Source organism: Oncorhynchus clarkii, chromosome 30 (assembly GCF_045791955.1).
Source record: "Oncorhynchus clarkii lewisi isolate Uvic-CL-2024 chromosome 30, UVic_Ocla_1.0, whole genome shotgun sequence".
NCBI classification, from domain to species: Eukaryota; Metazoa; Chordata; class Actinopteri; order Salmoniformes; family Salmonidae; genus Oncorhynchus; species Oncorhynchus clarkii.
This window is the reverse complement of record NC_092176.1, coordinates 38,262,728-38,286,210: the sequence shown is the minus strand read 5'-3', so window position 1 is coordinate 38,286,210 and position 23,483 is coordinate 38,262,728. Positions and strand designations below refer to the sequence as shown.

Here is a 23,483-nt window from a genome sequence, read left to right as displayed (position 1 = left end):
TTTTCAAAACGCATTCGAATCCGACAAATAATCAGACAAAAGAACATGTAAGCTAGGACTTCATTTTGTGTAAAACCACTACTGCTGCACTAACCCAATCGCTTCCTAGGTTCTCATCCAATTGTTGACAGACTTTCAATGCGAATATTCTAGAATCCGCATAAATGAAATATGCAAATTTTCCCCCCAGAGATGTTTCCAACAAATTGACTTGTTGCGGATAAAAGTGTGCGCATTATGAAGTATTGTTAAATTTCCATGTACCGAATAAAAAATACAAGTTAAATGGGTTCCCATCGCATTTAACACTCTACTAATGATTTTTATTACCAAAATAATGCGAGTTATATAGCGAATGTGCCCACTCTGGTATTGGCACTTGCGCTCTAGCCAACAGCTCAGATACTGTGTGGGTATAGCCTACATGATGAGATACTGTGTGGGTATAGCCTACAGCTCAGATACTGTGTGGGTATAGCCTACATGATGAGATACTGTGTGGGTTTAGCCTACATGATGAGATACTGTGTGGGTATAGCCAACAGCTCAGATACTGTGTGGGTATAGCCTACATGATGAGATACTGTGTGGGTATAGCCTACAGCTCAGATACTGTGTGGGTATAGCCTACATGATGAGATACTGTGTGGGTATAGCCTACATGATGAGATACTGTGTGGGTATAGCCTACAGCTCAGATACTGTGTGGGTATAGCCTACATGATGAGATACTGTGTGGGTATAGCCTACATGATGAGATACTGTGTGGGTATAGCCTACAGCTCAGATACTGTGTGGGTATAGCCTACATGATGAGATACTGTGTGGGTATAGCCTACATGATGAGATACTGTGTGGGTATAGCCTACAGCTCAGATACTGTGTGGGTATAGCCTACATGATGAGATAATGTGTGGGTATAGCCTACATGATGAGATACTGTGTGGGTATAGCCTACAGCTCAGATACTGTGTGGGTATAGCCTACATGATGAGATACTGTGTGGGTATAGCCTACATGATGAGATACTGTGTGGGTATAGCCTACAGCTCAGATACTGTGTGGGTATAGCCTACATGATGAGATACTGTGTGGGTATAGCCTACATGATGAGATACTGTGTGGGTATAGCCTACAGCTCAGATACTGTGTGGGTATAGCCTACATGATGAGATAATGTGTGGGTATAGCCAACAGCTCAGATACTGTGTGGGTATAGCCTACATGATGAGATAATGTGTGGGTATAGCCTACATGATGAGATTATCATGGAGAAAAGAGCCAGATTATTTTTATTTGTCAATTGGCAGCCAAGCATCGATGATCATGTCACCAGAATAAGACCCTCGATATTAATTGGAAAGGCGTATCAAGTTCATCACCTTGCACTTTCACCACCCTGTGAAGTTTATAACTTTTTATTCATTTCACCTTTATTTAATTTTTTATTTTAATTATTTCACCTTTATTTAACCAGGTAGTTAGGCCAGTTGAGAACAAGTTCTCATTTACAACTGCGACCTGGCCAAGATAAAACAAAGCAGTGGGACAAGAACAACAACACAGTTACACATAAACAGACGTAGTGAAAAACACAATAGAAAAATCTATGTACAGTGTGTGCAAATGTAGAAGAGGAGGGAGGTAAAGGCAATAAATAGGCCATAGAGGCGAAATAATTACAATTTAGCATTAACACTGGAGTGATAGATGTGCAAGTAGAGATACTGGGGTGCAAAAGAGCAAGAGGATAAATAACAATATGGGGATGAGGTAGTTGGGTGTGCTATTTACAGATGGGCTGTGTACAGGTACAGTGATCAGTAAGCTGCTCTGACAGCTGATAATTAAAGTTAGAGAGGGAGATTTTAGACTCCAGCTTCAGTGATTTTTGCAATTTGTTCCCGTCATTGGCAGCAGAGAAATGGAAGGAAAGGTGGCCAAAATAAGTGTTGGCTTTGGGGGTGACCAGTGAAATATACCTGCTGGAGCGTGTGCTATGGGTGGGTGTTGCTATGGTGACCAGTGAGCTGAGATAAGGAGGGATGACCCGGAGCCAGTGGGTTTGGCAACAAATATGAAGTGAGGGCCAGCCAACGAGGGCATACAGGTTGCAGTGGTGGCTAGTATATGGGGCTTTGGTGACAAAACAGATGGCACTGTGATAGACTACATCCAGTTTGCTGAGTAGAGTGTTGGAGGCTATTTTGTAAATTACATTGCCGAAATCAAGGATCGGTAGGATAGTCAGTTTTACGAGGGTATGTTTGGCAGCATGAGTGAAGGATGCTTTGTTGCGATATAGGAAGCCAATTCTAGATTTCATTTTGGATTGGAGATGCTTAATGTGAGTCTGGAAGGAGAGAACCAGGAACACATCGACAACAGCCACACTCGAAGCATCGTTACCCATCGCTCCACAAAAGCCGCGGCCCTTGCAGAGCAAGGGGAATACCTACTCCAAGTCTCAGAGCGAGTGACGTTTGAAACGCGATTAGCACGCACCCCGCTAACTAGCTAGCCATTTCACATCGGTTACACCAGCCATTAGGCTGATAGGCTTGAAGTCATAAACAGTGCTGTGCTTGCGAAGAGCTGCTGGCAAAACGCACGAAAGTGCTGTTTGAATGAATGCTTACGAGCCTGCTGCTGCCTACCATCGCTCAGTCAGACTGCTCTATCAAATCATACTTAATTATAACTTAATAACACACAGAAATACGATCCTTTGGTCATTAATATGGTCGAATGCGGAAACTATCATTTCGAAAACAAAACGTTTATTTTTCCAGTAAAATACGGAACCGTTCGGTATTTTATCTAACGGGTGGCATCCATAAGTCTAAATATTCCTGTTACATTGCACAACCTTCAATGTTATGTCATAATTACGTAAAATTCAGGCAAATTAGTTTGCAATGAGCCAGGCTGCCCAAACTCTTCCATATACCCTGACTCTGCGTGCAATGAACGCAAGAGAAGTGACACAATTTCACCTGGTTAATATTGCCTGTTAACCTGGATTTCTTTTATGCAGGTTTAAAAATATATACTTCTGTGTATTGATTTTAAGAAAGACATTGACGTTTATGGTTAGGTACAGTCGTCCAACGATTGTGCTTTTTTCGCAAATGCGTTTTTGTTAAATCATCCCCCAGCGTTGTATCGATTATATGCAACGCAGGACACGCTAGATAAACTACTAATATCTTCAACCATGTGTAGTTATAACTAGTGATTATGATTGATTGATTGTTTTTTATAAGATAAGTTTAATGCTAGCTAGCAACTTACCTTGGTTTCTACTGCATTCGCGTAACAGGCAGGCTCCTCGTGGAGTGCAATGAGAGGCAGGTGGTTAGAGTGTTGGACTAGTTAACTGTAAGGTTGCAAGATTGTATCCCCCGAGCTGACAAGGTGAAAATCTGTCGTTCTGCCCCTGAACAAGGCAGTTAACCCACCGTTCCTAGGCCGTCATTGAAAATATGTGTGTGTTCTTAACTGACTTGCCTAGTTAAATAAAGGTATATATAAAAAAAAAAAAAAAAAAAAATAGCGGCAAAATCGGCGCCCAAAAATACTGATTGTTATGAACACTTGAAATCGGCCCTAATTAATCGGCCATTCCGATTAATCGGTCGACCTCTAGTCCAGAGTAGTGATGCTAGTCGGGCGGAAGGGTGCGGGCAGCAATCGGTTGAAGTTTTACGAGCATAGTTTTACGAGCATTTAAGAGCAGTTGGAGGCCACAGAAGGAGAGTTGTATGGCAATGAAGCTTGTCTGGAGGTTAGTTAACACAGTGTCCAAAGAAGGGCCAGATGTATACAGAATGGTGTCGTCTGCGTAGAGGTGGATCAGAGAATCACCAGCAGCAAGAGCGACATCATTAATATATACAGAGAATTGAACCCGGTGGCACCCCCATAGAGACAAGGCAACTCAGTTAAGAACAAATTCTTATTTATCATGACGGCCTACACCGGCCACACCCGAACGACTCTGGGCCAATTGTGCGCCGCCCTATGGGACTCCCAATCACGGCCGGTGGTGATACAGCCTGGACTCGAACCAGGGTGTCTGTAGTGACGCCTCAAGCACTGAGATACAGTGCATTGGAGTGGCGCAGCGGTTTGTAGCCTAATAAACTGCGTGCTTTCCCGAGTCACAGTGGGAGAACCACACACCATATCATCGCGTGACTCAAAGTTTGCCTCGATATGATGGTTCTTATATCAATATTTGTGCATAAAGGCATTTCCACTTCAAATTCCCCCAGAAATGTTTCCGCTGATGCAATAAGTTCCAATGTCGAACAAACAAATTATCTGTTGCCATTTATAAAATTGTACTTATATAAAAAAAACTTCCTGCTTCCATCACATCTGTCAAGTCTATTTTTAAAAAATAAGGTATGACTTTACTCACATAAAAACTGTGGATGGAAACGTGGTTACAAACACTAACTGCTTTAGTGCCTATTGCCGATAGGTATCTTCTGGTCAGAGGAGTTTTGTTAAGATCCCAGACGCTCGTTCTGAACGTTAAAACGCATCGTTTGCGATACGTTTTGTTTTTTGGGGGGGGGGGGGGGGACACATAATGAATGTATCTTTTAATATCAGCGAGAAAATTATTTTCAAAAAAACAAAAGGTTCAAATTACTACACATTTTTATACAGGGTTAGGGTTCTCTCCATGTTATATCGTTTTTTTTATGGCAGACAGACATCTGTGCTAATTAGCTATCTAGCGTACTCCGTACCTGTGTGTAAGCTAACTGGGGAGGAAGTGTAGTTTGTCAACTGGAGGCACACACAGCTTGTGGTACTGTAAAAAACTGCCACAGTAAGTGTATATTTTCTATTTTAAAGATTATTTCTCGCTGATATGTTTTAAAAACATGTTTGAACGTGATGATTGACGTTTCTAAACATTAAAAATACAGCACCGGGAATTGTAGTTCACATGAAAGCCAACCGTGGGCGAATGTCTCCTCTGAAGACCCAACCTAAGGTGTAAAAAAGGTTTTTGAGAGCTACTGTTGCACAAGCTACCTTTTCAGGTGTGAGACGCACTTGGTCCAAGCCATCCAAACGTCTACAAGTCAACATCGCTATCTGAGGAGAAAACCCTAGCGGACAGACATGGTATCACATCAGAAACGATTATATTACAACAGAAACGGTGAGTGGTGTCAAAGATATGGCAGTCCGAGGCCTTGATGGAAGGGCCAACCTACCGTCTGTACAGCCATTGATGGTGTGTGGTGTGGACAAATTATATGAGTATGGGGAGTCTAGCAAATCTGCAAGCATCAATCTGTAAAAAACAACAGGAAGAAAGTAATTAATGTTAGCTAGCTAAATAGTGGCTAGCTGCTAACCAGCCATAGCCGACCTAGCAGTCGCACAGCTTTTCATTTTGGCACAAGAGAAAACATTTCATAACAATAATTTAGCCAGCTATTTCATCCACGAAAAGTGTGAATTCGGCTGGAGAACTGGGTCGACACTAGTTAACACAGCCACAAAAGCGTATTTATGGCTAAATCCCGCCTATTTATTTTCAAAAAATCTGACTTCAAACCTAACCCTAACATTAACCATACTGCTAACCTTATGCGAAGAAAAAAAAAATTATGTTCATGGATTTTTATGTTTCCAAGTTTGACTTTGTGGCTGTGGTAAGTAGCGAGAACTGGGGTTTGCTAGAAGTTATCCAACCAACGTTAGCTAGCTAAAAGTGTCCAAACCTGTCCAAGTAAAGATTTGTTTCTTCTTCTCCTTCAGAATCACCAACAATTGACGCCGACTCATTGTCGATATCAGAGAAGCAACTTGTCTCCATAACATGTGTGATAAATTTCCAATTAGTCAATATTTACATCTAGCTAGCCAACCACGTCGACGTTACTAGTTTGGATTAGTAACGGATGAGAGTAGCGCGCGAAAAGAGAAAAAGTGTGACTGCAGACTGTCTCTAGGGCGTACCTGGTAGGCGTTCCTGGTAGACGTTCCTTGCCAAATTGGAGAAAAGTGGAAATACTTTTTTTTCTGCCACAAGAGGGCGTAGCAGACTGAGTAGTCTACAACAGTATCCCTTGTTTTCCCATGGCAGGAAAAATGATTGCGCCAAATATAATATTAGGCCTACATTTGAAAAACTCTGAGATTGAGCCTGATTTGGCAATGGCCCTCACTCAGCCTCCAATCAAAACGAGTGGTCACCAAAAATATTTTATCTTAAAAGCAGTGTTTACCAAAACCATTCCGGTTTTAGAGAGGTGAAAGTCGTTGTTCCAGGCCAGCATAGCAGCCTACACCTTTCTACCTCAGGCTGGGAAGAGCTAAATAAATATCAGTTGAACCAGAGGTGTGTGTGTGCGTTCGTGCGTGCGTGCGTGCGCGTGCGTGTGTGTGTGTAATAAACCATCAGCCCATATTATATAATGTCTGTCACCTGCTCTCCTGAAGTTTTTTGACAGCTGCTTTCTTATTGAATGTTCTAATCTAATACATAACTCCTTAGCAACAGAGTCTGAGTGACAATACCACCAATTTATTGAGAAACTCCCATGAAAACTCAACTGAAATTAATAAAATAAGGCAAAACACTGGCAAATATTTATTTTGTTTAAATAAAATGTTACAATGCAGGTATAGTAGCCAACGTTTCCATGAATCGGACACAATTTACCTAATGCAAACGAACGAAACAAATATAGGTTTATACTTGCAGAAATAAATGAACAAATTATGTATCCGACTAGGTCCATAATGTCGGGTCGGAAAGGTTTCAAATCCGCGAAGATAGCACTGAAATACATAGGCTATAGGCTTTTTAAACATTCATTACTAATACATAATCTATTGTAGGGCTAAAAGTTTAAGTCTGAGAGGTTTGGGATCCTTAATCATTATGGCCTATATGCCAGGGTCATTTAATAATCCACCCATGGACATTGTGAAGCGATTTAGATAAAAGTCTGTCGATGTGTCCTTGAGCAAGGCACTAAACCCTAATTTGCTCAAGGGGCACCTTACTACTATGGCTGATATATATATATATATATATTAGATCGGAATAAACAACGACTAAGCACTAGGCTACAGCAGGTCAAGGCTTTTTACACAGTTTTGACCTTGACATTTTCAAATAAAAAAATTCTTCAAAGTAATTAAAACGACTAATTTTAATGATTAACTTTAAACGAAAAACGTGTGCTCTTTCTTTGCATCACGTTTGAAATCAAAATGCCACACCAATTCAAATGGAACGTCCAATGATGCTGAATCGCACCGCCTGTAGCCACTGCCTGTTTCCTATTCCTCGCAGAAATTGGCCCGAGCGCCAGTGGTGAGATCACGCGTCCCCCCTCTGAACACGCCCCTAAGGACCGTCGCCTTGGAAACGAGGCGTGCCCAAAGCGCTCGCGGAGCAAATCTCCGATGCGATTGGCTAATGTATCGGATGACGCATTCCCATGCCATCTCTCCACGCTCATACAGTAGGAAGCCTGCTCTCTGTTGTCTCAGCCCGAAAGCTGTCTCTCAAGCGAGCACGACCATTTGGGAGCTTGTGTGCATGTAAATTATTTATTGTATCAATAAAAATATGCACACTGTATAGGCTAATCTGTACTCGGGCTCAAATTAATCTTCAGACAGAAACTGGGATTTAAAGCAAGGACGATCGGTTTTAAGCGAGGGTTGACTCCGGCTTTTAACTGTATCCATTTAGCTGTCTTTGAGACTTTTTGACACAGGTAAGCAGTCTCCGATCCTATTGAACCTGCTTGATATTTACACCTGTGTGGACTTGTGCCCAATATTTTCACAGGATAATTTTTTTCGCACCTATTTCTAAGGGTTGTTTTGCAAATTCTGGGATTGCACACACAGGCAGTCAGTGACATAGATATGGCTGCCATCTTCCTCTCTATTAGCAGTAGAGACATTATGTAACTAATATGTTAAAAACCTACCACCGGTATTACCGGTATCAGACGCCGCTATTACTAAGCCTACAATATGTTTTGCAATACATGGTTTGTTGGTCAGAAAATGCATGCACCGACTACAACATTCAGATGGTTGAGGTTGTTCTCTGCGTTATCTTGCATTTGTAGCAGCGCTCGCACATCTCTTTAGAACGCTCGATCTAGTACCGAATCTGATACAGTTTTTTGTAGGATAGATAGAGTCGTCTCCTTGTAGCCCAGACTATACTATAGTATAACTACAGTAGACAGAGCCGTCTCCGTATAGCCCAGACTATACTATAGTATAACTACAGTAGACAGAGCCGTCTCCGTATAGCCCAGACTATACTATAGTATAACTACAGTAGACAGAGCCGTCTCCGTATAGCCTACTGTATTCGCTGTGGCTGGTGCATTTTTAGTCAGTGATGATAGACAGCGACTGTTCTCGCGCTGTCATGGTCGGATGATGTGTGAGTTGCATCCATGATGATGCCTATGATGAGGCCATTAGCGTCCCTTTCTTATTGGTTGATGCTGCCAGCCGGTGTCTAAGGTGTGCCTGCCGCTGACTCGTTCAGTCAACGTCATAAGTCACTCTGGTGAAACTTGCTGTAAACCTTATTATACATTATAATAATCTGTTTATTTTGGTTAATGCTGTGTTTTATAAACGTGTTGATCAAGGTTGTGATACTGTTTTATATGCGTAAAGGTTTCATTTGTCATTTTTCTGCTTTGGACTTTAACATATTGTTCAGTCATAGCTTCCGGAGAGTTGCCTATTTTTTTAAACTGAATTTAAAGATGGAAAAGTATTTCCTAAATTCCTCTTGCATCATTAGAAAGTGTAGATAACTTAATCCCTGTCCTATCCTATCCTATGCATCATGACACCATACAGTCAGTACCCTATAGGTATATAGGCAGTGTATAGTACACTACACAAATTGTAAAGAAAGGTTTCGGTATATATGAGAATATTTGGTATAGTAAATAGAGTGACTGAAACTCAGCTGATGTTTTTTTTCTGTGAACAAATGTCCAATCTATCCAGTCAGTGTGTGTGATTGAGATACTACATCAGATACAGTCTATTATTCTAGGACCAATAAAGGCTAATAATAATTAGCTAATATAGGCTACTGTATTTGACTTACTAAATGTCTTGTTCATGAGTAGACGAATTGGGAACTTGGAAAGTACCACAGTTCTGTGATTTTGACAAATGGGCTCGGTCTGGTCTCCACCCTGGTTTGAGTCAGTGTTTCTATATGGGTTACTCTACTCTCTACCTTCCAGGAAGTCTTCCTCCTCTGTTGGCTTTGTCATCGTCACCCCAGTACAAAGATGGCACATCAGGCCAACTAATAGATGACTACCCTATAAAGTTGAAGGGACACTGCGCTCCAAAATTCAAAAAATACTAGCTGTTTTTCTGGTCATTTGTCAACATTGCTGTTGGTGTTTCTATCCTCTCAGGGACTTTACACATTTCGACACTAAGCTTTAGTACTGATAGTATTTGATCTCATACATAGGTTGCCACAAAACAAAATACTGCTCTTCTCTTCTAGGATGCCACTCTCTGTTGCCTCTGTCAGAGTTGGACCTTCAGTCTTTCTTTTTGTCTTTTTCTAAAGCACATTCACCGTTCCCCAACCCCAGCCTCACCATGCTGACTGGTCTGTTCCGTATGCATGGCATGCTGGTGGCCTCCCACCCCTGGGAGGTGATCGTAGGCACTGTCACCCTCACCATCTGCATGATGTCCATGAACATGTTCACTGGCAACGCCCAGATCTGCGGCTGGAACTACGACTGCCCCAAAATGGAGGAGGTACGGAACCCGGATGGATGGACAGTACTGTGCTGGAGGGGATACCTAGTCAATTTCAAAAACCAAATGTATTCAACCAAAATGTGTCTTCCGCATTTAACCCAACCCCTCTGAATCAGAGAGGGGGGGGGCTGCATTAATCAACATCATCGGCAGTTGTTATTTGGGGTTAACTGCCTTGCTCAAGGGCAGAGCGGCAGATTTTTCCACCTTGCCAGCTCGAGCATTCTAACCAGCAACCTTTCAGTTACTGTCTGAATCGCTCTCTAACCGATAGGCTACCTGCCGCCCCATAGAGCCATAGACTTATGTAAGAAGTGCGGTACAGGGTTAGGAAGGATGGATTTAAAAGGGTTGAGGCATAGAGGGGTAAAGGGGTGGGAGGAGGAGTGAAGGCCTTTGTCGTCTCGGCACCGTATCGGGACAGTCTTAGACTAGAGCTTGTAAGAACTATCGAGGCTACAAGGGCTCCTAGCAACCTAGCCTAGGGACCTATACTGTAGTGTACACTTTCACCGGGTTACCATATATGGTTTGGAGGGTACGTACACACTACTCGTCATTGAGTACAAGTAGGACACCTAACAAAAGGTAGCTTGTTCACGGTACATGAGAATACCATTTTAACTTGAGTCAAATACCTTTTATTTAAAGTGCATTTTTCATGGGTCACACGTTTTACACGTCCATCAACTTGTCTATTTTACAACACACAGTAGTTAGGCCTACTTTCTGTTCATTGTACTTTTAGTTCCTTCAGTTAATCATCATCGTTTCCTTTAGGGATTTTTTTTTTTAAATGGACTTTTATGATGAACTTACTTCATTGATTATGTTGTCTCTGCCTCGCTTCCAGCTGGTTCTAAGCAGTGACATCATCATTCTGACCATCACACGGTGCATAGCCATCGTGTACATCTACTTCCAGTTCCAGAATCTACGGCAACTAGGTTCCAAATATATTCTTGGTGAGCATTTACTGTAAAAAATCCTGTAAATATACTGTAAAATACACAGTCAAATGAATCTTGCAAGTGACATAAAATATATTCTAGGTCAGCATTTGTTTGTACTGTAAATATTCTGTAAAGATACTGTAAATACTATGTACTGTGAACTTTACACTTACACTTTAAAGTAATGTAAATGTAGTGTGCTAATCTAAAGTGAAATATATTACAATATCAAAATATATTCTAGGCAAGCATCGTCATTCAGGGCAAGCAATATTCAGTTAAATATACAGCATTATAAACCGGTCATTCGAGCCCTAGATGCTGACTGGCTGAAAGCCGTGTTATATGAGACAATATACCACAGGTATGACACAAAACGACTTGTTTACTGTTCTAATTACAATGGTAACCTGTTTATAATAGCAATTAGGCAACTCGGGGGTTTGTGGTATGTGGCCAATATATCACGGCTAAGGCCTGTGTCCAGGCACTCCGCGTTGCAGAGTGTGACACACCCCCTCAGGCCTTATTACTTAAATATATACTGTCAATTTAAATCTAACCAGTTGCACTTCTTACCATATATCATCTTTGTTTTTAGGCATCGCTGGACTATTCACCATATTCTCCAGCTTCGTATTCAGTACTGTCGTGATTCACTTCCTGGATAAAGAACTCACTGGCCTCAAGTATGTAAACCCAAGAGAACAGTACAAAAACACAATGTTTCTGTCAATATTGATGTCCTATGTTGACTGTTCCCAAGCATGCACACATTGCTCCGGGTTTAGACACGGTTGCAGTAGGCTACATACTGGTTTTCAGTGAATGTATGAACACAGCAGTGTGAGTCGCTTTGGATAAAAACACATCTGATAAATGGTTTATGTTATAAGATATGTTAATACACTCTGAGCCTCAATTTTCCTCTTAAGTATTTGGATTAGTTGGCCTACTGTAATATCACCAAGAGGTCTAATTACTATAGAGGAGAGACTGAGAGAGGGTTTCCTGTTGACGTCTACTGTTGTGCTCCAGTTCAGTACCACTGTAGCTCTTCAGAAAACGTTTGAGTCTCACACACACTGTCGTCCATGTTGTTCTCCAGTTCAGTACCACTGTAGCTCTTCAGAAAACGTTTGAGTCTCACACACACTGTCGTCCATGTTGTTCTCCAGTTCAGTACCACTGTAGCTCTTCAGAAAATGTTTGAGTCTCACACACACTGTCGTCCATGTTGTTCTCCAGTTCAGTACTACTGTAGCTCTTCAGAAAACGTTTGAGTCTCACACACACTGTCGTCCATGTTGTTCTCCAGTTCAGTACCACTGTAGCTCTTCAGAAAACGTTTGAGTCTCACACACACTGTCGTCCATGTTGTTCTCCAGTTCAGTACTACTGTAGCTCTTCAGAAAATGTTTGAGTCTCACACACACTGTCGTCCATGTTGTTCTCCAGTTCAGTACTACTGTAGCTCTTCAGAAAATGTTTGAGTCTCACACACACTGTCGTCCATGTTGTTCTCCAGTTCAGTACTACTGTAGCTCTTCAGAAAATGTTTGAGTCTCACACACACTGTCGTCCATGTTGTTCTCCAGCGAGGCCTTACCTTTCTTCCTGCTTTTGATCGACCTCTCCAAGGCATGCGCTCTCGCCAAGTACGCACTCAGCTCTAACTCACAGGTATGTGTCGCGTCATACTCCCGTGGGAACACATCAGTAGTAATTCACAGCACGTTATTCTGTTATTATACAGCTGTTATATGCTTTTGCAACACGTTGTGTTTCTGTGATAGCGGACACTCTGTAGTAGTGGCCCGTGTTGAAAAGGCTTTAAAAAGGTTTCCTTAAATACGTTTTGATAAATGTATTAATTGATTGATTGATCACCTGTGTAACAGGACGAGGTGCGCGACAACATCGCCCGCGGCATGGCCGTCCTGGGGCCCACGTTCACTCTGGATGCTCTGGTGGAATGCCTGGTGATCGGGGTGGGCACCATGTCAGGTATGGAAGGGAGCATGGAGCACCAGAGTCGACATATATAGTGTAGTAATTTAGACCAGAGTTGGCGGTACAGGGAATATCATGTTATTTTGGATGCAGTATTCCAGGTTTGATTGATTGATGGACTGATTGATCTTCCAGGTGTACGACAGTTGGAGATAATGTGTTGTTTTGGCTGCATGTCTGTCCTGGCCAACTACTTTGTCTTCATGACGTTCTTCCCTGCCTGCGTCTCCCTGGTCTTAGAGGTAAGGGTTAACACACACACACACACACACACACACACACATCCACAGACACACACATCCACAGACACACACACACATCCACAGACACACACACACACATCCACAGACACACACACATCCACAGACACACACACACACACACACACACACACATCCACAGACACACACACACACATCCACAGACACACACACACACACATCCACAGACACACACACACACATCCACAGACACACACATCCACAGACACACACGCATCCACACACACACACACACACACATCCACAGACACACACACACACATCCACAGACACACACACATCCACAGACACACACACACACACACATCCACAGACACAGACACACACACATCCACACACACATCCACAGACACACACACACACACACACATCCACAGACACACACACATCCACAGACACACACACACATCCACAGACACACACACACACATCCACAGACACACACACACATCCACAGACACACACACACACATCCACAGACACACACGCATCCACACACACACATCCACAGACACACACACACATCCACAGACACACACACACACATCCACAGACACACACGCATCCACACACACACACATCCACAAACACACACACACACGTCAAATGAAATAGGTGTAAAACGAGAGATGTAGATGTGTAAGGAGAGGAGAGCCATAGCATGAGTAGAAATCTAGACTAAATGCCTTTAAGCAACAAATGCCTTTAAATGAGACAAACACTAAATGCCTTTAAGCAACACTGAGACAGTCTCAGTGCCTATGACAGGTTGTGTGTGTGTGTGTGTGTGTGTGTGTATATATATTCTGACCTGTGTGTGTTCTCTCTTCAGCTGTCCAGGGAGAGTCAGGAGGGTCACCCCATCTGGCAGCTGAGCCACTTCTCCCGCGTGATGGAGGAAGAGGAGGATCACAAGCCCAACCCTGTCACCCAGAGAGTCAAGATGATCATGGTAAGACTACACCGGTGTGTGTGCGTGTGTTGTGGTGTGTGTGTGTGTATGGTGTGTGTGTGTGTGTGTTGTGGTGGGTGTGTGTGTGTTGTGGTGTGGTGTGGTGTGGTGTGTGTGTGTGTGTGTGTGTGTGTGTGTGTGTGTTTTAACGTTGCTGTTTGCTCTCCAGTCTCTGGGCCTGGTAATGGTGCACGCCCACAGCCGTTGGATCGCTGACCCTCTCTCCCTCAACTCCAACCTGGACGTCTCCCAGGTGAGCTCCATGTCCCTGGACAACCATTTACCCAAGAGGATCGACCCCGAGAGACCCCTCTGGCAGTTCTACATGTCAAGGTGAGTTCTACCTGGAATTCTAATTCGCTTCTGGAACTGACGAAGTTGAAATGGAATTGATTCCACCCCTGGACTGTGACTCGACCAATCCAGTCTCAACAGTGAAATGTAAACATATGTGACATTTTATTAAAGTACAATCCATATTCTCTTCTGTTATTTCATCTGTTGTTTTATTGTTGTTCTCCGTCCGTTGTGTCCCCAGGTTGGTCAGCATGGACATAGAGCAGGTGATCTGTCTGGGTCTGGCCCTGCTGCTGGCCGTCAAGTACATCTTCTTTGAACAAGTCGAGCTGGAGTCCACCCTGTCTCTGAAGAGCCCCTTGTCCCAGGGGCCCGACCGTGCCCCGCGCTGGAGCGCAGACCAGTGCTGCAGGAAGGAGGTTGCCCCACCCCACCCCCCCAGGTCCCCCCTCAGGACCGCCACCCCCACACCCCCAGCCCTGGCTGAGGCCACCAAGGAGGAGAGAGGTACGGCAGGGAGGAACAAGACGTGTTGTACAGTGGTGTTATGGTGGTCTGGAAAGGACTGTGAGAAATGCAGTCGTATTAGCTGGTAGCGTTGCTAACATACAGAAATAGATGGAGGTAGTCAGTCCTTTTTAACTAATGCAGTTGATTGGGGACGATAACATGAACATGTATTGGGGTTGACATCTATACAGCATTATACTCCGGTTTCTACCTCAACATTGTGTGAAATACACATAGAAACAGTAGCCTAAAAGTAGGTCTATTCTGCTGGGGTGCAATGAGGAGATTCAGGATCTTTCCCCCAGCCGTTTCCATGACATTTCCATTGTTCTGGTCGAGTTCCACTGACCTCTTGACTGCGTCAATACATTCCTTACAGTGCTGTCTAGCTCTAGAATAGATCTCAACAAGGTGAAACTCTCTCAGCCTCTGGGGCTTTGCTCTGAACTCGTTGGTTAACTTAATTATCGTTCCTTTCCGTCCCTCTTTCCCCCTCCTCCCCTCTCTCTCCTCCCCTCTCCCTCCTCCTCCCCTCTCTCTCCTCCTCCCCACCCTAGCCGAGGTGATCCGGCCGCTGCCTGCCCCGACCACCGAACCCCAGCCCACCTTCCGTCTGGGCTCTATGGAAGAGGAGAGGCAGAGCCAGGTGGAGTGCCCCAGAACAGAACCCTCTCAGCCCAGCCTACCCTCAGACCCCAGACCATTGGAGGAGTGCCTGACCATCCTGAAAAACCCTGAGGTATGGAGGGATGTTCACTTACATAGCTATGGTTCCACATGCACACTCACACACCGTTTACAAACAGGGCTATGGTCAATTTCAGTGCAGAATGGACTGTATTACATACGATAAGTCACTCTGGATAAGATGGACTAAAATGTAATGTAATGAAAGGCAGAACTGATCCCCTGTTTCACAATGTCAATCCAACGACTGTTTCCATGGTGTGGACCTGTAGGAGTATTGTATGTCGGTGCAGTAATAACCCCTTGCTACGGTCTATGGGTTTAACTATATCCCTAATGAGCTTAACTCACTTTACTCATTCACTTAGGCTGAACCTATTAGAGCAGGACAGTAATAGAGGACGGACATTCAGTGAATCCATCGGGAGGGAGAGAACATAGAGGCCAAGCTCCTTTCCAGCCATTACAATGAGCCCGTCCTCCTATTTTAAAGTTGTGGTGGGCAATGAGGAGATTTGGGATGTTTCCCACACAGTATCTTTAGCCCACTTGTTTCCATGGCATTTCCATTGTTTTGGACCTCTTTACCACATCTATCAGAGGTAGATCAGGTGACCGTCAGACGATGGGTCACAGGTAGATCAGGTGACCGTCAGACGATGGGTCACAGGTAGATCAGGTGACCGTCAGATGATGGGTCACATGTAGATCAGGTGCCGTCAGATGATAGGTCACAGGTAGATCAGGTGCCGTCAGATGATAGGTCACAGGTAGATCAGGTGACTTTAGCTACATGTGCTGTAATGTTTGTTACCCAGAAGTTTAAAAAAGTTGTCACTTTTCATGTGAATCTGTCCACGAGAGGTTACATGTACTGTAACTTTAAATGTTTGCAGAAAGACTACCTCAACACTTAGCCTGGGTTTATGAATAATTTTGATATTTCAATGTTATTACATACATTTCTTATCACCAATATCCATTGCATTGTGTAATACTCGAGACTGTTTGAAAAGTGCTTTACACATGCATTTCATTGGGTTTCATTGCACACTGCTGTACACAGAATGTGTGTGTGTTTTGTATTTGAGTTGACAAAGTCTCTGCGCATCCTCTACAGATGGGAGCCCGATTCCTGAGCGATGATGAGGTGGTGGTTCTGGTCAACTCTAAACACATCCCTTCCTACAAGCTGGAGGCCATGATGGAGAGACCAGAGAGAGGGGTATCCATCCGTAGACACATGATCTCCTCCAAGCTCCCCAACTCCTCCGCTCTCTCCTCTCTGCCCTACCTAGACTACGACTACTCTAAGGTGAGGATTTCTAGGCTTTTGGTTGAAGTTGTTGTGTGATTGATACAGAATGTCCACCCAAAGGACATTAAAACATCAATGCTTGATGCACAAAACAGTAATTCAGTTCTTTGTTTTTATTTGCATAACCTCCTCTGTGGTTGATGGAAACTGAAAAACAATCTTTGTTGATGTTTTGGTTGCTAGGTGATGGGGACCTGCTGTGAGAATGTGATTGGATACATGCCCATTCCGGTAGGCGTGGCCGGGCCTCTTCACCTCGATGGGAAGCAGTTCCAGGTCCCCATGGCGACCACAGAAGGCTGCCTGGTGGCTAGCACCAACCGGGGCTGTCGTGCTATCTCCGTAAGTTACAGTGTTATATACTGTAATACAGCATACTGCACTAGACAATGGTAGAATCACTGTACTGTATACCAGTAACTACATATGGAAGTATATATTAAACAGTACTACTAGGAACAATTCAGTGAAGTAGCTGTATCCATTCTATGACCACCCTGACCTTTCCTTAACATTTGCCCCCTCTCCTCTCCCCCAGTTGGGTGGCGGTGCCAGCAGTCGTATCCTGGCGGACGGGATGACCCGGGGTCCTGTGATTAGGTGCCCGTCGGCCTGCCTGGCTGCAGAGGTCAAGGGCTGGCTGGAGAGCGCCGACGGATTCCAGGCCATCAAGGACGCCTTCGACCACACCAGCAGGTCAGAGGTCAAACTGTCTGGAATAAAATATACTTTAGATTTAGGGGATATTGAGTAGGAGTGCCTCAGTTATAGTCTCAGTTATAGAAATAGCATGTAGGTGGAGTCTGTTCTATAGAATGTGGGTGGAGTCTGTTCTATAGAATGTAGGTGGAGTCTATTATATAGAATGCAGATGGAGTCTGTTATATAGAATGTGGGTGGAGTCTGTTATATAGAATGTGGGTGGAGTCTGTTATATAGAATGTGGGTGGAGTCTGTTATATAGAATGTGGGTGGAGTCTGTTATATAGAATGTGGGTGGAGTCTGTTATATAGAATGTGGGTGGAGTCTGTTACATAGAATGTGGGTGGAGTCTGTTCTATAGAATGTGGGTGAAGTCTGTTATATAGAAATATATATATGACAGGAACATAATTATTTTATAGATCGGTCCACTCTATATGTTCTATTTCTATGGTCAACATTTGAAAACAGTTGTGAAGAGAGAAGACTGATGGCCTCGTCTTTTGGTTGTGTTTCCAGGTTTGCTCGTCTGCAGAAGCTCATGATTGGTCTCGCTGGTAGAAACCTTTACATCCGCTTCCAGTCCAGAACAGGAGACGCCATGGGAATGAACATGATCTCTAAGGTGTGTGTGCGTGTGTACTGCGAGCGAATGTGTGTGTTAGACATGTAATGTGTGTGACTATCATGTAATGTGTGTGACTATCATGTGATGTGTGTGACTATCATGTGTCATGTTAATTAGCTGGTTATTGTCTCCCGGTGTGTGTTGTTCTGTATATGTCCTGTGTGTGTGTGTTTGTCTCTGTGTGTGTGTGTGTGTGTGTGTGTGTGTGTGTGTGTGTGTGTGTGTGTGTGTGTGTGTGTGTGTGTGTGTGTGTGTGTGTGTTGCTCTGTATATGTCGTGTGTGTGTGTGTGTGTGTGTGTTGCTCTGTATATGTCGTGTGTGTGCGTGTGTGTGTGTGTGTGTGTGTGTGTGTGTGTGTGTGTGTGTGTGTTGCTCTATATATGTCCTGTGTGTGTGTGTTGCTCTGTATATGTTGTGTGTGTGTGTGTCCTGTGCGTGTGTTGCTCTGGGTGTAACCAGCATTGTGTGTCTATCTCGTCAGGGAACAGAGCAGGCTCTGGCCAGGTTACAGGAGCAGTATCCTGAGCTGGTGGTTCTGGCAGTCAGTGGGAACTACTGCACCGACAAGAAGCCTGCAGCCATCAACTGGATCGAGGGTCGGGGGAAGTCTGCTGTGTGCGAGGCCACCATCCCAGCTAAAGTGGTCAGAGAGGTACACCACTTTATACAGTTGAAGCTTAGTTTCTTCTGTTTGTTTTGTTTTTTTCATTCAAAATGTCATATTGATCGTCATTCCAGACCTAGGTCAAGTACATATGTCGTATTGATCGTCATTCCAGACCTAGGTCAAGTGCATATGTCGTATTGATCGTCATTCCAGACCTAGGTCAAGTACATATGTCGTATTGATCGTCATTCCAGACCTAGGTCAAGTACATATGTCGTATTGAAAGTATTTGAAAGTATTTGAGGTGTGCTTAATTTAGTTAAGGGTTTGCACTCTATGGGCAATTCCATTGGTTCTGTTGAACCAGTCAAACTGCATCAAACAAAGCTCAAATATTTAACATTATGTATTTGACCCATGTCCAAGCACCATATTTCTATGTCCGAGCCGATCTATGCACCATATTTCTATGTCCGAGCCGATCTATGTACCATGTTTCTATGTCTGAGCTGATCTATGCACCATGTGTCTATGTCTGAGCCGATCTATGCACCATGTGTCTATGTCTGAGCCGATCTATGCACCACGTGTCTATGTCTGAGCCGGTCTATGCACCATGTGTCTATGTCTGAGCCGATCTATGCACCGTGTGTCTATGTCTGAGCCGATCTATGCACCGTGTGTCTATGTCCGAGCCGATCTATGCTTTGTGTTTCTATGTCTTGAGTGTATTTTCCCTGTCTATCTACCAGGTGTTGAAGACCAGCACTGAAGCCCTGGTAGATGTCAACATTAACAAGAACCTAGTAGGATCCGCCATGGCTGGAAGCATCGGTGGCTACAATGCCCACGCAGCCAACCTAGTGGCGGCCATCTACATCGCCTGTGGACAGGTAAGAGAAGAGCAGGACCTGTCTTTTCAAACGGGGATAGTGTAGCTTCATCGGATAAATGTTTAATGTAGGAAGAATTGTACATGTATTTTGTTACATAGTGTACATGGAGATATTAACATAGCTTCTTAGTTCAGGACTAAAAAATATGTTTAATGTGTTAGGACGAGGCTAAATCTGGGTCCGGGAAACCTACCCTATAAATGCTTTTAAATCCAGGAATATGTGTAATCTGGGTCTAGGAAACAAGTCCATAATGTAACAAACGTTTAGTCGGGGCACTAACCGAGCCACCTGTTCTTTTAGGACCCAGCCCAGACGGTGGGCAGCAGTAACTGCATCACTCTGATGGAGACGTCAGGGCCTACAGGAGAAGACCTCTACATCAGCTGTACCATGCCCTCCATAGAGCTGGGTACCGTCGGAGGAGGAACCATCCTGGCACCACAGCAAGCCTGTCTACAGGTAGGAACACACACACAACAGTATCTAGACTAGACTACAATATTATATAGATTGGAATATTAATGTATTGTGTACATGAGTGTTTCATTCCATAAAATAACCTCATAGCAGACATACAGTTATCTATGAATAATGTGTGAAACATTAAAAGCTCTACATAAATACACACACACACAGTAAATAGTTGTCTGCTGCAGAAGGTCACTGTCCAATCAGTAAATAGTTGTGTCTGCTGCAGAAGATCACTGTCCAATCAGTAAATAGTTGTCTGCTGCAGAAGATCACTGTCCAATCAGTAAATAGTTGTCTGCTGCAGAAGATCACTGTCCAATCAGTAAATAGATGTCTGCTGCAGAAGATCACTGTCCAATCAGTAAATAAATGTCTGCTGCAGAAGATCACTGTCCAATCAGTAAATAGTTGTCTGCTGCAGAAGATCACTGTCCAATCAGTAAATAGTTGTCTGCTGCAGAAGATCACTGTCCAATCAGTAAATAGTTGTCTGCTGCAGAAGATCACTGTCCAATCAGTAAATAGATGTCTGCTGCAGAAGATCACTGTCCAATCAGTAAATAGTTGTCTGCTGCAGAAGATCACTGTCCAATCAGTAAATAGTTGTCTGCTGCAGAAGATCACTTTCCACACAGTGAGTGTGAGATGGTTGGCCTGCCCCCAATGTCTTCATGTGATTCCACTCCCACTGTGTTGCTGTAGATGCTGGGCGTGCAAGGTGCTAGTCAGGAGTGCCCTGGGGAGAACGCCAGGCAGCTGGCCAGGGTGGTGTGTGGCACCGTGTTGGCCGGTGAGCTGTCTCTCATGGCTGCCCTCGCCGCCGGGCACCTCGTCAAGAGTCACATGACCCACAACAGGTGAGGGTTTGGGATAGTGCGGGGGAATATTTGTGAAAAGTCTGTGGAGATGGTTTAAATGGAAGTAGATAAAAGTGTGTCAGATCTCCTCTACAGGGCAATCGGAAAGTATTCTGTCCCCTTGACCTTTTCCCACATTTTGTTACGTTACAGCCTTATTCTAAAACATATTAAATCGTTTTTCTCCCCTCATCAATCTGCACACAATACCCTATAATGACAATGCAAAAACATAAATAGAAACTTTTGCAAAAATGTATAAAAAAAACTGAACTGAAATCACATTTACATTAGTATTCAGACCCTTTACTCAGTACTTTGTTGAAGCACCTTTGGCAGCGATTACAGCATTGAGTCTTCTTGGGTACGATGCTACAAGCTTGGCACACCTGTATTTGGGGAGTTTCTCCTATTCTTCTCTGCAGATCCTCTCAACCTCATTATGGGGTATTGTGTGTAGATTCATTTAATACATTTTAGAAGAAGACAAAACAAACTAACGTAACAGAATATGGAGAAAGTGAAGGGGTCTGAATACTTTCCGAATGCACTATAGCTTAAATTTATCAATACTTTCTGTCACGTTTATTATGTCGTGGTTGTTCGTTATTTTCTACAGGTCCAAGGTAAACCTGCAGGAAACAACCCCAGGCGCCTGTACCAAGAAGGCATCTTGAGATGTTATGGATCATCATGGTTCTCTGGGTGTTGGGGTATAGAGAGGAGAGGTGAGAGGGAGCCCTTCCCTGGGACCAACCCAACAGAACTGAGGACTTCTCTTCCCAGCACAATAGAAGGGCTAAGACCCAAATGGCACCCTGTTCACATTTATAGGGCTCTAGTCAAAAGAAGGACACTATAAAGGAAATAGGATGCCATTTTGGACATACCCAAGAACAAGGAGCATCATGTCTGGACAGAAAGGCCGATACATATTGCATATTTAACACTATTTCATTGTGTTTTTAAAAAAACAAACATACTGTGGTCATTCAATGTGTTTTCCTCCTCTAACATCAGTGTACTTATCATCATGCCTCATTGTGCTGGAAAGTGGAAACACAACGTCTGAAATCAGACAGATTTTCTCTCTCTGGAGTATTTTTGTATCGTGAATGAACTTTTTATTTTTTATTTTAAAGCAGTTGACTATGAAGACTTACTCATCATGTACATGTTAGCACCGGGCGTTGTTGTTTATTATGCTTGGGTTGAAGGTTCAATGCCGAAGCAGTTTACTGGGTAACTAAGAGTTGAGTTTAGCCACAGCAGAACTGTGACACAACAGTGTGGAGTTCTGTTAGCCTGGTCCCAGATCTGTTTGTGCTCTTGTCTAACTGTATTGTCATTGCCAAGCCAAACATGTTTAGCATGACAATTCCATACGGATTCGGCAAGAGAGCAGAATCAGACTGGCACCCAGGCTAGAGTTCTGTACTGTAACAGAACTCTAATTATAGATTGGCGAATGTCTTCAAAGAAACAAGGACATTCAACGAAAGCTGGAGATTGTAAATGTGAAAAAGTATACCCAAACGTCTTGATTAATGTACTTGCAAATTGTTTTAATTGCCAAATACAACCTTCATAACCTAGAAAAAGTAATTCCCTAAAAACAAAGCTTTAGCCTGTTTCTCTTATAAGAACTTGAGTTGTAAACGGTTTGTAATGCTAGGGAGAACATGTAAAGAGACATTTACCACTTGTTAAAGGTTCGAGAGACACTGGTGTGTATTCAGATGAAGGTGCTATAATAAGCGATGAAGTTGGCTTGAGGGTAGAGAGTTGTTACTGTGGAAAAGAACAGTGTGAACAAGTGGCACTGACTGTACACGCAAGACAACTAACCGGTTTGGCTTCAAATGTCTGCCACTCAGAAAAATGGATGCCGCCTCCTGTGTAACAAGCGAAAGTATGTACACTATATTCTGTTTCAAACCCCATGTATCTGGATGGTGAGAAACGGCTGTTTCAAACCCCATGTATTTGGATGGTCAGAAATGGCTGTTTCAAACCCCTTGTCTTTGGATGGTCAGAAACAATGGGGAAAGGGAAACCATTCATGGTGGATTGTGTGAGTCACAGACTGCTGGTTTGTCCACATTTCTAATGGTGAATGTGGAGATCTGATTTGAGCATTATACTTCTGTAGTCAATAATACGGATGTATTTCGCATATATTTTGTAATAAAAAAAAGGGAATTTACAATAAAAATGTACAATAGAAAACAAAGTTACAGTTTTTATTGACTTTATGAAGTTATGATTTTTAAATGTTGTTGTGGTAACTACTGTATTTTAGGTTTAACTAACTAAATAACTACTGCATTTTAGGTTCAACTAACTAAATAACTACTGCATTTTAGGTTTAACGAACTAACAAACAACATTGACGAATACGCTGATTCGGTGAGCGAGTTTATTAGCAAGTGCATCGGCGATGTCGTACCCACAGCAACTATTAAAACATTTCCAAACCAG

The 23,483-nt window shown here is 43.3% G+C and overlaps 1 protein-coding gene across 1 annotated transcript; it reads left to right on the top strand.

Moving 5' to 3' along the window:
• Positions 1-7,500: 7,500 nt before the first annotated feature.
• LOC139389485 (3-hydroxy-3-methylglutaryl-coenzyme A reductase-like) lies at positions 7,501-23,235 on the top strand. The gene is made up of 20 exons (XM_071136316.1): positions 7,501-7,766; positions 9,626-9,822; positions 10,679-10,790; positions 11,380-11,467; positions 12,377-12,461; positions 12,680-12,785; positions 12,927-13,033; positions 13,905-14,024; positions 14,194-14,357; positions 14,563-14,828; positions 15,389-15,570; positions 16,639-16,833; positions 17,020-17,178; positions 17,375-17,532; positions 18,059-18,164; positions 18,650-18,820; positions 19,528-19,668; positions 19,975-20,133; positions 20,848-21,002; positions 21,622-23,235. Exons 2-20 carry the CDS (start codon positions 9,658-9,660, stop codon positions 21,677-21,679), a joined length of 2,697 nt encoding a protein of 898 aa, XP_070992417.1. The 5' UTR covers positions 7,501-7,766; positions 9,626-9,657; the 3' UTR covers positions 21,680-23,235.
• The last annotated feature ends 248 nt before the right edge of the window (positions 23,236-23,483 follow it).